The sequence below is a fragment of the Amblyomma mixtum genome, chromosome 2, assembly GCF_055824585.1.
Source record: "Amblyomma mixtum isolate Tamu chromosome 2, ASM5582458v1, whole genome shotgun sequence".
Lineage (NCBI taxonomy): Eukaryota > Metazoa > Arthropoda > Arachnida > Ixodida > Ixodidae > Amblyomma > Amblyomma mixtum.
This window is the reverse complement of record NC_143013.1, coordinates 112,912,246-112,927,707: the sequence shown is the minus strand read 5'-3', so window position 1 is coordinate 112,927,707 and position 15,462 is coordinate 112,912,246. Positions and strand designations below refer to the sequence as shown.

Sequence of the window (15,462 nt, the reverse complement as noted above, 5' to 3'; positions counted from 1 at the left end):
CCGCCCTCTAAACAAACGTGAGAATGAGGGCAGGGGACCGTTTAATAGGCAGCACGACAAGTCTCACACGGGCCGCAGCTGAACAACAACCAGAAAAACAAACGGGGAGGTGGAAATGGTAAAGTAGTAGCAAAGAACGAGCCTGAACAGCACAGCGATAGAAGGGGCAAAAGAGCGCTAAACCCGGCTCTCGACGCACACGGAAGCCGCTCCCCCCCCCCCCCTCCCAATACGCGCACACCCCCGCAAGATGCCGCCGGGTCCGAGCGGGCGGCCCGTATCAGGTATCCTGAGACGCTTGCAAGGGACGTGTTCGAGAGACGGCCAACACTCACTTGTTAACCGCTGTAACGGCAACTTGCGACTGTGCCCTCTGCGTATTTTTGCTTCATTTCGTCGCGTAATGATCGCACCCCGACTTGCCGTGGCAATTTGTCGACGATGTCGAGTCTAGCCGACGACGATTGTACTTGCTATCTGTCTGACAGATGGCACGTGCAGATTACCATCTTGCTCTGTCAGCACTGCTGTGGCAGCCGCCTGTTGGTTGACCTGCGCTCACACGGGCAGTCTAAATGCGGTTATGCTTAACCGTGGATACCAAACTTTACTGCGGTTATCTCGAATCACGGTTCGCCATTGTTGCAAGTCCCGTCACCGTTCTAGGTTGCAGTGCAACGAACGAAGTGACGCTGTGATCCGGCTAAACTTTATTGTTCTCGTAAATAATAAGCCCTGGGATACGGGAACGTCAAAAATGAATCCTCCTTGGGGGTCACTGGCCTGTACCGAGTTGCTGGCAGGAGTAATAACTGCGATACAAGCTAGTTTTACGTTTGCAGCCGCGTTGCAGCGCGAGTGACCCGATCTGCTTGGCCAGCTGCGAAGGCGTCGCTGAAATCGATTGTATATATTTCTTTTAATATGTAACAATGAGGTTGTCAGTAAGGCAGCGCTATAAGTAGGACATTCATTATAGCGTTGGTCAATTCTAAAGCGCCGTCCACTGTAGCTTCGATACGAAACAAGTTAGGCCTAGCGACGACTAGGGAGTACAGAGCGCCGTCGTCCGCTCTGCTCGCGGGTGGCACCATTGCGGTAAGCGCGAGCAATCTAGTGCTCCAAGCATTGCGAACGTGTCACCTAAGTACATCAACGATGCGGCAGGGACTGAACATTTTTCGGCGTAACGGCGGTAAAATGCGTAGCTTGAGCGCCGCGGGACGTTGCTGTTGTACGCTGTTGCTGCGCTATCGGACGAGATCGAAGGCCGCATAAAAGTGCCGTCGCGCATCACTATACACACTGCCTTTCTTGATGCGTTGCTCTTGGAACGTGATTTAGTGCGAAGAAAGTACGTTCTTCAAGTGGGCCAGCTCTTGCGCTTTTCGCACTCTACCTTCTCGGTTAACGACGTAAACCGAGATCGGTTCGCGATAACCGTGTCTAGCGGCGTTACCGTGGGTAGCGCGCCCGTGTGATAAGGGTTGTCTGCTTGCGACTTGTTTGCGTTTTCGGTGCTTAAAAATTTTTTTTTTAAATTTACTTTGCGTAATGATTGCACCCCTAAATTTGCGTCAATTTTTGGGAAAAAAAAGCGCGATCATGATGCGAGTAAATATGGTATTTATTTTGTGCTGTTGTTTGATTTAGAATATTGCGGAATATGTTATCGCTTAAAGCTAATTGATTAGAAAAGCAGAAGAAAAAACAACCACATGCCGCCGGTGGGATCCGAACCCACGACCTCCGAATTATGCGTCCGGTGCTCTACCACTGAGCTACGGTGACTGCTGTCAAATCTTCTGCTTTCGGGGGTATTTATGTTTACAAATAACCTAACCTTTAGAATGTTCATCAGCGCCACCCACGTTCTTAAGCGGCGGACGTAGCACGTCCTGAGTTACCGCTGGTGTGACGTAGAACGGCATCGAATGGTGAGGGTGGAAGCTGTGTGAGAACCCTCGTATGCTTCCTATGGCGTCAAGGCTGCCAGAGCCGAGGCCCTCGCTAAGCAATTAAGCAAGCCAGGGAAGGGAAATGAGGGGCTCGTTATAAATATGAGAGAAGCCAATAGCCAGAGAAACCATGGGACACAGGGGATTATTTTATTTTATTTATTTACTTTGTGCTGTTGTTCGATTTATAATATTTCGGGATATGTTATTGCTAAAGCTAATTGATTAGAAAAGCATAAAGCATATATATATATATATATATATATATATATATATATATTATGTTGAATTTCTTTGGAGGAGAAATTCGAGGCCCGTGTACTGTGCGATGTCAGTGCACGTTAAAGAACCCCAGGTGGTCGAAATTTCCGGAGCCCTCCACTACGGCGTCTCTCATAGCCGTAGTTGCTTTGGGACGTTAAACCCCATAAACCAACCAAACCAACCAACCATATATATATGTATATATGGGCTATGGGACTATTGCTAAATCTAAAGAATTTGATGATTATAGGTTATATATCGTTATATCTGGTATCATTATAAGTGGACTGCACTGTAATTTGAACATTTTTTTGGGCCCCTTGAGGTACAGATTAACGAGATTTTACTTGGAGAATGAGAACGAACAGCTACCGTAAGAACCGGAATATAGGTCGAACTATTTTTCAAAAACCCATGTCGAAAAGTCGACCCCCTTCTTATGTACCACTCATTTTCAGAAAAACTACGGAAGTCTTGAAACAATGGGCGGCTGAAGCCAACAGCCTCCATCGTTATTGCCATCAGCAGCAGCGCGGTATGGTGACGTTGTGGCACCGTCAGTTTGCGTTTCCATTGTCACCACAAAAGTACGATGATGACGAATATATATAGCCCAAGGGCATCTGTGGCCAAAGAGTGCCATGGTAGATGACCAGAATTTGCCGAAATTTTGAACGCAGAGTAGTCCCCAGAGATCATGTTGTCTGGAAAATATTGACGGAGAGAAAACTAGTGTAACTCAATTGGACATTTTTAATGGTGGTGATTTTGAGTTTATGAACCGCGAACGTATCAAGGAGGTTTTGGTTTAAAAGCAGGAAGTCTTCCGTACACTTAGGCCTCAAACAGAGGTCACCCGTGTCGTGGAAAAAGGTAGTCGCCTTGTCTTGTGCCCGGGTAGTTCTTGCAGCTGGGGTGAATACGTTTCAGTAAAAAGCTGGGCACTTTGCAACGAAAATTACAACAAGAAAAGTCCACACTGTGGTGTCCTGTTCTTCTGTGACTGGAACAAAGTTGCTAAATAATGGGCTTTCTCTCTCTTTGCGCACATCCATTCTTGACTGAGTGCGAAATACTAGCATGGTGTCAGCTTGCAGTGTAGAACAGTCTTGACTACTTTAGTTACTATCTGAAAAACGTTATGTGCATGTGACTGTAGTTGCACTGAGACATCTCCTTTGCATCTGGATCCGTGGGATAGCCAGTGACATTCCCAAAGGACAGTGGTGTTTTTCTTCAAACTTCAGAGCATTTGGCAGTTGTTGCGGTTTGTGGGTGTTTCACTGACTCCGGCCGTATTTATAATCCTCGGCCTCTTCTAGCCTGCTGTTTTTGAACAAGTGCGCCATGATTGAAATCAGGAGTTCAAGGAATGCCGGTGAACTGAAGTGAAGGTAACTTGTAATAGGTAATGATGCGGTAACTGAGGCAGGTAACAATGTGGTAACTCTGTAATAGGTAACAAGACAAGTAACAATGCAGGTAGCTAAGGCAGGTAACAATGCGGTAACTCTGTAATAGGTAACAATGCAGGTAACTCAGACAGGTAACAGTGCAGGTAACTCTGTCGCGTGGCTCCTCTTCCTTTGCGCAGGTTCCACCGAGTGGTCGCAAGCGGTCCCGTTCACCGTCACCTCTTTCGCGGCCGTTGCGCCGGTCACCGCGGCGGTCGCCGCGCCGATCACCACTGCGCCGGTCACCGCGGCGGTCGCCCCCGTGGCGGTCGCCGCGTAGGTCACCACGCCGGTCATCTCCCCATCACCATCACCACCACCACTCACCGGGCCGGTCACCCCACCGGTCACCTCACCGGCCGCGGTCCCCTCTGCGGCCGGAGCACTGGGCGGGGGCCGGGCAGCCGAGGAAGCGGTCACCCGACATGTTTGGCAGCGACACCAGGAACCTGATGCCGCAGCAGACTAGTGCCGTCTTTCCCGCTGCCCTCACTGCCTCCCAGGTGACATGTCTGTGTGCACGTGCTGATTTATTACAGCGCTGTCCGTAATAACCTAGTTCCCTTAATTTCACATCTTTGGTATCATCCCATTCACATGCCCCAGCAAAAAGATGGACAGCTATGTACAGGTGCCCACGAAGGTTTGACAGAAATTGCAACAAAACTTTTTTTTTTGCTTGGCAGTCTAAGCATGCCATCGCAAATTGGAGGCTGCGCTTTCTAGTTCTCTGCGTGACCTGCTCTGTGCAGCCCCGAATGTTTGGCTGAGCCTCAGGCCAGTGGGGAAATTCAGCTTCTCTGTAGTTTTGGTGTTGAGAGAATTTCGTGGGCACGTGTACGTGCATGTTGAAAGCTGCTGCTTTAGGAGTATGGTCGCCCTACCCTGTGGCAAAGGGTGACGACTTGCGCAATTGATTTCATATTGGAGGCCCTAACCCAGGCTGTGGCGCAGAGTACACTTCCCCTCGGCCACGAATCCCCCCAACCATTCATAGGCTGCTCTAGCTTTCTGTGTTTGCTCAGTGGCAGTCATGTGTGATGTCATCCATGGGGCCACCATTTAATTTGCTGATCACTGTTGCCATTACGGTAATCGTCTATCACTATATATATTGATATATATAGCGATATATTCGGGATCTGACTGCATGCAACGTTTTGCTGGATGAGACTTCAAGAAGCGCAAACTGTACTGCTCTACTTTTGCACGGGATTTTCGAAGGATGTTCTGGCAGTTCATTTTAAAACAAATATTCGGTATTGTGGGGTTTTAATTGGGGAGATAAATACGTTCTCCTCGTTTAACCGCGGCTGACCCAGTTCAAAACCACGTGGACCCCACCCCAAGGTCGCGTGCGCTGCCGAGCAGACGCCGACCACGGCGGGCCTTGCTCTGCGGGAACAAAGGAACGACACACTGGCTGACACAAACAAGGCATTTATTGCTACAACAACAATAACGCCAGCTAGCAACAAAATACACTGAGGAATCGAGGACGTCCGACTCACCAGCACGGTTACTAGCGAATGTTCGCCCACGGTACGCAGAGGAAAACTCCGAGGCCAGACGGGACGGGCTGGCGGGAACATATTTCCACCACGAGGTCGTCCACCGACGAAGAGCGGAGCCGTGCGCGACACGTCCGCATGCTTTCCCCGGTGCCAAGCAGAAGAGGCCCGTCTCTCCCCCGCGCGCGCGCAGCAAACGCCATTCGTGGCACTAGTGTCGCTGCGATGTGAGCGCCCTCCCCTGTTAGTTAAAGTAACACAACTAAGGAGGGTGCATTGCGGGGAAGCTAACTACAGAGAACGAGGTGAGGGTGCATTGCGGGAAAGCAAACCACAGGGGACGAGTGCGTCCCCACAGTATATCCGGGAGAAGTTGTGTGACCCTCGCGTCTCTGCTTTGCAGGCTGGACTGCTGGAGGAGTACACGGAGCGGCGTGGCGCTGGTGGTGGTGGCGCAGTGGCTCCGACTGCGAGCACGGTGGCTGCGACGCTGGAGACGATGATCCAGCTCCAGCAGCGGCTGCTCTCCATCACGGCAGCCCAGCAGCAGCAGCAGCAGGTGTCGGCCGCCAGTCTGGCAGCCGGGCTGCCCAGCAACCCGGCTGTCGGGGGAGGAGTAGGGGCAAGCGCCACTGGCTCCTACCGAGCGGACGACTTTTCGTCGCGAGGCCTGCAGGAAATGGACCTGCAGAAGAGTCTGCAGCAGCTCAGGCAGAGCCAGAGATACAATGTGAGTGCATGGGGCATTGCAGAGCGGTTCACACTCTTTCATCATTAGGAGAGGGTGAAGCTCCATGTTTGAAGGAATGCTTGGATGCTTAGTTTCATGACCACGGGCAAAAAACTTCACTTTTATATTATAAATTTAACTCTTTTCTACCGCCCTGTCCTGTGCACAATATCTGGCTATCTTAACCCTATATGTGCCTGGTGTGTCACTTGTGACGCAGCATGATTTCGTCATATTCGGATTCACGAGGTCATTATGCACCTGACATCAAATTTTTGGGCAGAAATCACCAGTATTTGCTTCGTAATAGCCCTTTAAATTTCCGAAGGCGCACAAGTTGCCTTTTAAATTAAGGTCAAATCGTGCCTCGCTGTCGCTCGATACATACGCCGCGCTCCCCCGATGCTGTTTTGGTGTCGTTCGAAAGCTCGCACTTCCAGCTTTTTTTTAAAATCAGTAAGCAACACGGTCATTCTTTCATTTGCGGACATACAAGAGAACGTGCGCACCGCATTTTCATTGGTTAGAAAAGCCATGTGATCAAAATGGTGCCCTGTGAACTCCAGAAGCGTGGCGCCATTTTGAGAGAGTCCTTGCCGTGACGAAGTCAAGAAGTTTAGTCGTTGCACTGGTTCGGCGCCCGGAAAAGGAGAAAACGCAAAAGGCACAAGGAGCCTCGACCAGCGCAGCCTCCACAGAATGAAGGTGAGATGCACAGCCTTTGTCAGAAAGGTGCGGCCCAAGGGGTTTGCTTCTAACCCGTGTAGTGGGGCTTGCTAGTGTCCCTAGGCATCCCTAGTTCTTTAAAGGTGAGGACAAGAGTCTGTCTCGCCTTTGAACTATTTTGGTTGGTGGCATGGCAGAACGTGCTCTGTTACAACCCTATGGGCAGTGAAACTCCCTTCGACGTCATGTGGACGTTTAGGATGTCCATGGGACGACCAAGAGCAGCCCAAGGGGTTTGCTTCTAACCAGGGTAGTGGGGCTCGCTAGTATCCCTAGGTGTCCTTGGTTCTTGAAAGATGAGGACGAGCGTCCATCTTGCCTTTGAACGATTTTGATCGTTGGCATTGCAAAACCTGCACTGTTACAAGCCTATGGGGACTGAAACTCCCTTGGATGTCATGTGGACGTCCGTGGGATATTCAAGACAGTTCCATTGCCCATTGGGAATGCCTAGAAGCAAATTTTTTCGGCCGCAAATTTTTGACAAGGCCTGTAGAAGGGGAGAAGGATGGCGTCATCATGCAGTAGTGGGGTAATAAATTTTGCGAACAAGTGGAGCGGAGAAAATTTGCAGAGGGAAGTTGATGGCATAGGATGCAGGTCAGTTTGCTGCAAATGTTTTATTATTTGCTGCGCAAGTTAAAGCTTGGCACCCCTGGTGGTGGGCAGGTGGGCCCCACCGTGTCCTACACAGGTGGCTCGGCCGTGGGGAGCCACCAGGCCCAGCACGCGCAGGCCCACCAGGTGGCGGCGGCGTACGCGCCCGGCACTGCGGCAGCTGTGCGTGACGCTGGTGCCAGCTACCAGAGCAGCACCATGGACGCCTACTCCACCAAGAAGGGGGCCCTGTATGGCGCTGGGCTGGTGGGTGGAGACGCCTTCTTTGTTTTTTCCCTGACACAGTTTGTGTGTGCCTGGGACCATTTTGGGACCATTTTGAAGTTCACATTGTACATCTGGGGCGGTGCTGCAAAATTAGGAAATCAGTGTTTCCCCTCAGGGAATGTTCCACACCTGGTTGTGAAAAACCAGTCTAAATTCAGGGACCAATGGTTGGCCATCGATAGTGATGTTTGTTGTGTTTAATCAGTTCACTTCTGCAATTCATTGATGCATCGCAAGTGAATTTGGCAGCATCAGTATACTCTGTGATATGCACATTGTGTGAGACTTCTACTACAAGTGAACTTCATGGTTTCAGCGGTGGAAGTGAGGGGCTAATAGTGGTGAGAATTTTACATTGTTATTTGTTGGGATGCCCCACAACTGGAGCTTTTCAGTGCAAAGATGGCAAGAACTGGTAACCTGTGGCCTCTAGAAGGTGGCCACCATCACGATGATGCGTGAAGCAGTGAAGGGTCTGATTAAGCTTCGTCTTGACTGTTGCGGATGAGTGTGCCTATTGGAAGTGGCACAACTCTGCGTTACCAGCCAATCGTGGGTGTTCCCGATGTTGCTACAAACTTGTCCGTTCCCGCTTAGCACCCCAGGTCTTCAAGATAACTGAGCCTGTTCCAAAAAGGACAAAGTGACGGCGATCAGTGTGATTGTTTTGCCACAGTATTCATTACCAGTGATGTTAACCCCTCTACAGAGCAGCTGCAGCTGTTGACTGGTTTTGACCATGTGAGCGGGCAGCATGAGCCAGTCCGCCAATCACCGCGTGACATGCCTTGCCTCCGCTCCACTGTCCCAGTCCAGTTCAGCAGTCGCCAGAACCTCACCCCCTCACCCCTATACGCCGCCCATTGCCTCCCACCATCTCTTCGTCTCCACTTTCCCTCTCTCCTGTTTGCCGTCATGCAACTGAGGCTTCCCACGGACAGACGGAGAGAATTTTCTGTCAGTGGGTTCTAATGCGAAAGGCATTAAAAAAAGACTTTTGCAGGCGAGGTGTGAACTGAAGAAAAGAAAATGAGGTGGCATCATTACCATTTTCTGGTGGAATAGTGCCTACTTAATTCTATTTACTACACTCACTCTGCATCTGAGGGCTGCAACAGAAGTGAAAGCACAGTAAAAGCTTGTTAATTCAAACTTCAGGGGGCCGGAAAAAGTTTTTTATTCATCGGAATGTTCAAATTAACGGATGTCCCTGAAAAAAAAAACTGAAAAGAACTGCTTGCTACATGGTAGATTTATTTGGCGAGAGACTGGGCAATGGTTGTTTTGAGATAAGAAGGCGCAACAGTGGCTACTTTTAGCAGTGGAGCTCTATCGCTAGTGCATCGCACACCTCACAAGAGGCAGCATCGCATGTGAGGCAGCTTCACCATGCAAACTGAGAACAGCATGCGATGAGCGCGAAGTTCTGGTGGCACAACCAGAAACAGAAACTGTGCCTCTATTTGGAGGCGGGACCGTGCGACCGTCTTCACGCCCACTGTTGCACGTATGACAGAGGTGCACAAGCGACTCCGCAGCTTGGAATTCTGGTTTGAGGTCGGCTCTTTGGACTGTCACTTGGCATGCCAGTCATACCGGGACATGGCCTCCTTTCGTGAGCCCATTAGAATTAACTGCTGCCTGTGGAATCTGAATTAGCAAGCGTGCGACACCATGGATTTACTTGGGTGTTGATCCGGACCACGCTGGTAGTTCGAATTATTATCCTAATTTTCGAATTAACGGGGTTCGAATTGGCTAGTTTTTACTGTGTCAGCACAAGTTTGGCATGTTTGGCCTTGTTTGTGATGTGGGGATTTCCTCCGTGCCTGACGGTTCTTACGTTAGTCCAGCAGGAATCCTTATCTGGAAGAAGAGGTATCAAAACAGGATTCCTTACCTTGTTTTCGTGTCGAACCTTGGCACTGAACGCACTCTCTTGCACTTTGTATGAAACTGCAACCACGCATGCACTGCCCCAGTGGTAGCCGAGGATGGTGTCCTATATTTTGTGTTCTAGTGTTTGAGTAAGAGCTGGCTGTTTAAGTTTTACTATCAGCCTGTGGCATACACCTCTTTCAAGGGGGCATGAAGCTAACTTTTGTTGTGCGCATCATAACTAGGAGGCAGTCCTGATGTATTTCAGCCTTGCTCACAAAACAGCCTCCACCACAAATGCTCTGGCAGTGCGGTTACCGAACTGCTCTTGTTGGTCGTCCCTTTCTAGGGTTCCTACTCTCAGACCGGAGGCCAGCCAAGCAGCGGTGCGTACGGTACGACCGGAGCCTACACGGGCAGCAGCGCTCTAGGAGGAGGCAGCGGCAGCATTACCAGTGCGGGTGTGCGGACCAACGAGTACCGCAAAAGCAGTCTCGGACCCACGGCACCCATTCCGACAAGCTTTGGACGTCCGTCACTTGGACATCTTGGACGCGCTGCTGGTGGTCCTGGAGTCAAGCGCTTCTGACTCCGGATCGTCGGTTTGGTTCAAGGCAGCAGACTGGATGGCTGCATGGTTAAAGAAGACACTTTTTGTTCCCTTGTCATTTGTGTACATACACTTCACTGAATAAAAACACCATTCGCTGTGCGATTTTGGAGCGTTAGTGTCGTCAGAAAATGCTGTTGGGTGAAAGCTTTGGCACTCTGTGCAATATCTTCCAGTTAAGGCTTATAGCAGAAGTTTCTTAGCAGTGGTTACAGTAGAACCCACTTATAAAGAACATGTACAGGATCGGTCAAAAGCTCCTAGGCCACAGGCTCTGCTTTCGAACACTACAGTTGGAACAGTTAAGGCACCCCCGTCGCACAAAATCTATATGGAGGATAGCAGAAGCATCATCCTCACCTCAGTAAACCTTGTTAGCTTTACTGCAGTCACAGATGGCATGATATGCAGCTGAAAAGTGGAGCCTGTGGCCTGGGAACTTTTCACCAACACTGTACATCATGCATCGTTTGTTATATCCGGATGTTCGCAGTAAGTGAACTGGTCATAATAACGATCGCAACTGCGAAGTGGACGTCCATGGTGCGCTGTCTACTGTTGGGATCGGGGTAGCGTGATGGGGCCGGAGAAGGGATGAGGAAGTCGGCGAAGAGGTTAAGATGAAAACGAAGAAAACTTTATACAGGCTATTTACATGATTACAGAAGAGCAACTGAGAGGGACTCTCAGTGGATGAGGACTGCTTCGCTAGCGGGAGAGCACACTGGAGTCCTCAAAACAACTCCCGTTAAATAACGCACGGATTCCCCAGATCCCTGTCTGGGGAATATAGTTCGAAGGATGATGTCCAATAGCATGAGCAGTCGTGGACTCCGGAGGTACCACCCACGGCTGGGGCGGCGTCGGGCTGTGGGGTCTCTCGCAGCCCGGTTGATGGGAGAGGGTAGAGGCTCAGTAATCAAACACTGCTGTCTTTCACTAAGCACACCACCACTCTGTTCGTTGACCCGAGGGTCGACTCGGCCACGGAACGCCGCCATCGTCGCCGCATCTTCGGCCTTCGGCGGTCTTTGACTTTCGCCGCTGCGACCATGTTCCCACGGTCCTCGAAGTTCGCTGCCTTAATCCCCTTAGGCAGGAGGGGAGGCATCACAGGCGCTACACTACGCAGTATACGTGAGTCGCCATCTGCCTGACTTAAGTCCGGTTGACATGTTTTCGCTCATCGCGATCGACAGGCTCAGAGAATCCCGCAACTGAGGGTGATCGGCACCGTGCGTTTAGGCTTAGTGCGTCACATGATGGCGGCCTTATTCAGCCAGACGCGAAATCTGGGCATGCAAATATGATCATTTCTGCGTCTACGGCGTCTAGCTATTGTAAGGACTCTGTTTTTGCTGAGTGCTAACCGGTAACAGCCTCTCGCTGAAGATCACTCCGTGTGTGGTTGCAGTGGCCAGTTTTCATGGACAAGAAATGTTCCGCACCATCCAGGCTTTAGTCTTCACTGGAGTCAATTTTCGGGCCAAATCAAGCACAAAAGCACTTGGCGAGAAAGGACCTTTACGGGAAACCCGTATGCAGTGCTGATGAGTAGGCGCTGGGGTTTTTTCTGTCTATCGCTATTACTCTCTTCTAAGGAATCGGTGATGAGTGTACGCAGTGCAGGCGATAGTAACTGGCGCAGCTGACGAACACTCCAATGCAGAATGAGATTGCATCTTTGTGCCCGGGTGGAATAAGGTCTGCCTTTTTATGAGCCGCCATGAAAAGGTTCCAGGTGTCCTGTGCTTGAAGGGGAAGGCAGGCAGCATTGACAGCCCGTCAGTATGCCGCTAGTAAAGTTCAGGTTCTCTATCTTCCTTCCTTGTACCAAGGGTGCCCCGTCAGAGACGGTCTTACGATGAGTTGACACGCAGGGATCAAGGGAAACTTAGATTTATATACAGATATTTACAGCATATACAAGTTTCGGCACTCGAGACAAATTGAAGGGCAAAAAGATACAAAACAACAAAAAGGTGGAACTGGCTAACGCAGAACCCCCGCTTCCGGCTCCGGGGCCCGGTTTTAAAGCCCTAAAGGCCCGGCCCACATTTGGCAGCTTCCAATCATGTTGCTCTCTTAACATGATTGGCTCTTCAAGGGCATGGCCAGCCCTCCGGCTTCTACAAGGTAAACCACCCTCTCTACCACAAAATACAAGTAAAAACAAACACGCACAGACGTGCCAGCACGTGCGAGGTAAAACATTCTCTTCCTCGCAAAAAAAAATATAGAAAAGCAAGTGCAAACACCCAGTCGCGCCCGCACGTGCGAGGTAGAACATCCTTTCCTTCCCACAAAAATACACGCGGGGCGGGGGACACCCGTACTTCCCGGCGCATTCGCGAGCGGCAGCGTTCCGAGAAAGGACACGCTTCGCTCTGAGGGAGAATTACCGGTCCCGATGACCCCGCGTACACTACCGATCCCTTAAACGCCCTTCCCAAGATTCTACAAAGGGCTCAAATGCCACTTTTAGGATCATAACAAGAAGGGATCGGTACGGGTCACCCGTTGTGCGGGTGACAAACCGTAGCAGTGCACTTAATTAGGGGCAATCTCATCAGCACAGATGCCGCCAGACTGTAGCCGGTAGAGACAATATGAACGCCCGAGGGGAAAAGAACAAAAAAAAACATAAAAACCGCCATGCACACTCAAATACACAGTGGCATGCCTGCCGTGCGCCGTAACACGGCGTCCAAGTTGGCGGGTTGCACCCAGTTCACCACCTCCAAGTACACACATTCCACCCAACACACACAGTTCACTCGCGTAGTCGTCATGTGGAAGTGGCGAAGGGAGCCCTCTCCCGCTCCGCTGCCAGCGGAGCACCGCTGTCCAGAACCCAGCAATCATTACTTACGCGTGACAAGGCGTCAGCGTTGGCGTGTTCAACTGGAAAGTGTCGAAGGCATACAGCACGCGCTCTATGCCGACGACATCACCATCTGTGCTAAGCACGGATCGGTAGGAGACATTGAAGCCAACCTGCAGCAAGCGGCGGATATTGTGGACGCCTACGCCCGCCGCTGCGGTCTTGAATGCTCCCCGTCCAAATCGGAATTTGGGCACCTTCGACCCTCGCCGAAGTGCACTACCAAAATCGAACTGTCCTTAGCGAGCGGACCCATCCCAGAACACGCTGAGATCAGAGTACTGGGTCTCCTTATCAACAAACACCGCCGTGTCGACACTACACTGGCCAAATTGCGCAAGGGGGGGGGACCAGGTGGGCCGCATGATCCACGGGTTTCCAATAACCGCGGGGGGTTACGGTGCAAAGATGGCTTGCGGCTGGCGCACGCATTCGTAACCAGTCGAGTCTTGTACTCCACCTTCGCAAATGTGACGAGAAAGCCCTTGAGGTGGTTCTCCGTAAGATTTACAAGCGTGCCCTCGACCTCCCGGTCACCACGTCCAACCAGCGCCTCCTGGGTCTATAATGGTCAAAACCTTCGTGCAGCTCCGAGAAGCACACTTGACAAACCACTACACAAGACTCTCAAAGACGTTATCGGGTCGCCGCCTGCTTGCCCGACTTCACATCCAACACCCAACACTGACGGAAGAGCGCGTGCGCATTCCCGAAATCGGGAGATACGCCCTGCACGTACGCCCTCTTCCGGCCAACATGACACGAGACGACCATAGTGGCCGACGCCTCGCGCGGGCGGGAGCCTTGGCACGCTACTATGGAAACAAACGCGGAGTATTTTACGCGGACGCCACCGGCCCACACCATGGGGGTTGGTACACGGCCGCAGTCGTCCACCAAAACACCGCAGTGAACAGCCTTACGTTCAAAGCACAAGACATTACTCATGCGGAAGAGGTGGCAATCGCGCTTGCCGCCGCCGATCAGGACATCATTACCGACTCGCGAGGGGCCTGCAGGAACATCGAAATGGGCTTTATTCCCTATTTGGCATACCGAATACTTCAGAACAGCAATTATCTCGGGGCTCCCGCGTCCCGCACAATAGTATGGACTCCCGCGCACACAGGTCTCGAGGGCAACGAAGCGGCCGACGCCGCTGCCCGCGCGCTCACTCTCCGGGCATCACCCTCGCCTCCCCCCTATGCGGACTCCGACCCTAATCCGGCTTTTACCTTCAAGGAAATCATCCAATATTACCAATTCGGCCATGCAATCTTCCCTAAGCCCTGCAAGGGCCTCACGAAGGCGGAGGAACGCTTACTTTTCCGCCTTTATAGTAAAACACTGCTGTGCCCGGCAGTCATCGAACATTTCGACCCTGCGTGCACAGGGGAGTGCCCGCACTGTAGGGAAAAGTCTTCGGACCTTTACCACATGGTGTGGACATGCCAATCAACCCCGCACCTTCCCCCTATCCCCAACCCTACCCGGGAGGACTGGGAGGCGGCCCTGCTCGGCTGCTCTGACCTGGCGAGCCAAAGGGCCCTGGTCGGGCGCGCCAAAGCAGCAGCCACAGCCAATGGGCTCCTGTAATGAGCAGCCCACCTAGCGTTTGTTAGGGACGACCCCTTAAGGACCGATCCCCTCACTCCCTGTACATATTTTATATATAAAGTTTTTCAGTCAGTCAGTTGGCGTGTTCGCTACCCTTTCGGTGTTGCACAACCACATTATACCGCTGGAGCGCGAGCGCCCAGCGCGTCAACTTCGCGCCGTGGGGTGTGTTAAGCGTAAGGTACGCAAGAGGATTGTGGTCGGAGACGACCATGACAGGTGCACCGAAGAGCCAGTGATCGAACTTATTGAGTCCCCAAATCACCGCAAATGCCTCCCTTTCGATGGTAGACCAACGGGTCTGCGCCGGGGAGAACTTGTGGCTCGCAAACGCGATCGGCCGTTCCGAGCCGTCCTCCGCTCGCTGTGAAAGGCAGGCTCCCGCGGCAAAGGCAGACACGTCCGCGTACAGTCAGTATGGTCCTTTGGGGTCCGGAGTAGCTAAGGCTACGGCTTCGCAGAGCGCCGTTTTGAGCTGTCGAAATGCATCCTCGGCTTTTCGCGACCATGGAATCTTATTTGGAATCCTCTTCCCGGTGAGTTCTGTCAATGGCCTCGCCACCTCAGCATAGTTCGGTACGTATAGCTGCGGTAATACCCGCACAGTCTCTGAACACTGCGGAGTTCCCGTTTCGTTGCGGGTGCTTTCAACCCTCTTATCGCTGCCAGTTTCTCTGGGTCAGGAGCGTGCCGCCCCGAACCAACAATGTGCCCTAGGTAGCGAATGGACTTTCGTGCTATTTGGCACTTCTCTAACTTTACCTTGAGATTTACCTGTCCAAGCGTCTTGAACACCTCTCTAAGGTGGCGTACATGCTCTTCGAGCGTCTCACTAAACACTGCGATATCGTCGAGGTATGCACAGCAGTACTCAGAGTGCGGGAGCAACAGCTCGTTCATGACCCTCTGGAATGTCTGCGCGGCGTTTTTGAGCCCAAATGGCAT

General features: G+C 51.6%; 2 protein-coding genes and 1 non-coding gene across 5 annotated transcripts in view; 2 read left to right on the top strand and 1 right to left on the bottom strand.

Annotated features, from left to right (window-relative positions):
- Nucleotides 1–10,121, top strand: part of LOC149360610 (uncharacterized) — a 58,558-nt gene extending 48,437 nt beyond the window's left edge. For 2 of the 3 annotated variants that reach the window (XM_089572411.1, XM_089572410.1), the window contains exons 10-13: nucleotides 3,817–4,179; nucleotides 5,591–5,917; nucleotides 7,313–7,507; nucleotides 9,756–10,121. In XM_089572411.1, the coding sequence (XP_089428537.1) occupies nucleotides 3,817–4,179; nucleotides 5,591–5,917; nucleotides 7,313–7,507; nucleotides 9,756–9,995 (1,125 nt within the window). In that variant the 3' untranslated portion in view covers nucleotides 9,996–10,121. The remainder of the gene's footprint in view (nucleotides 1–3,816; nucleotides 4,180–5,590; nucleotides 5,918–7,312; nucleotides 7,508–9,755) is intronic. The other variant, XM_089572412.1, reaches the window with a different exon arrangement.
- TRNAM-CAU (transfer RNA methionine (anticodon CAU)) lies at nucleotides 1,720–1,791 on the bottom strand. The gene has a single exon. It is a non-coding gene; the product is annotated as a tRNA-Met (tRNA).
- A 2,802-nt stretch (nucleotides 10,122–12,923) lies between the features above and the next one.
- On the top strand, nucleotides 12,924–14,496 carry LOC149360609 (uncharacterized). The gene has a single exon (XM_089569346.1). The coding sequence runs from the start codon at nucleotides 13,468–13,470 to the stop codon at nucleotides 14,494–14,496; it is 1,029 nt and encodes a 342-aa protein (XP_089425472.1). The 5' UTR covers nucleotides 12,924–13,467.
- Nucleotides 14,497–15,462: the final 966 nt, after the last annotated feature.

What these genes read in the sequence shown, in the direction of transcription:
- LOC149360609 (XM_089569346.1), top strand. Translation starts at nt 13,468, where the DNA reads ATGGTCAAAACCTTCGTGCAGCTCCGAGAAGCACACTTGACAAACCAC.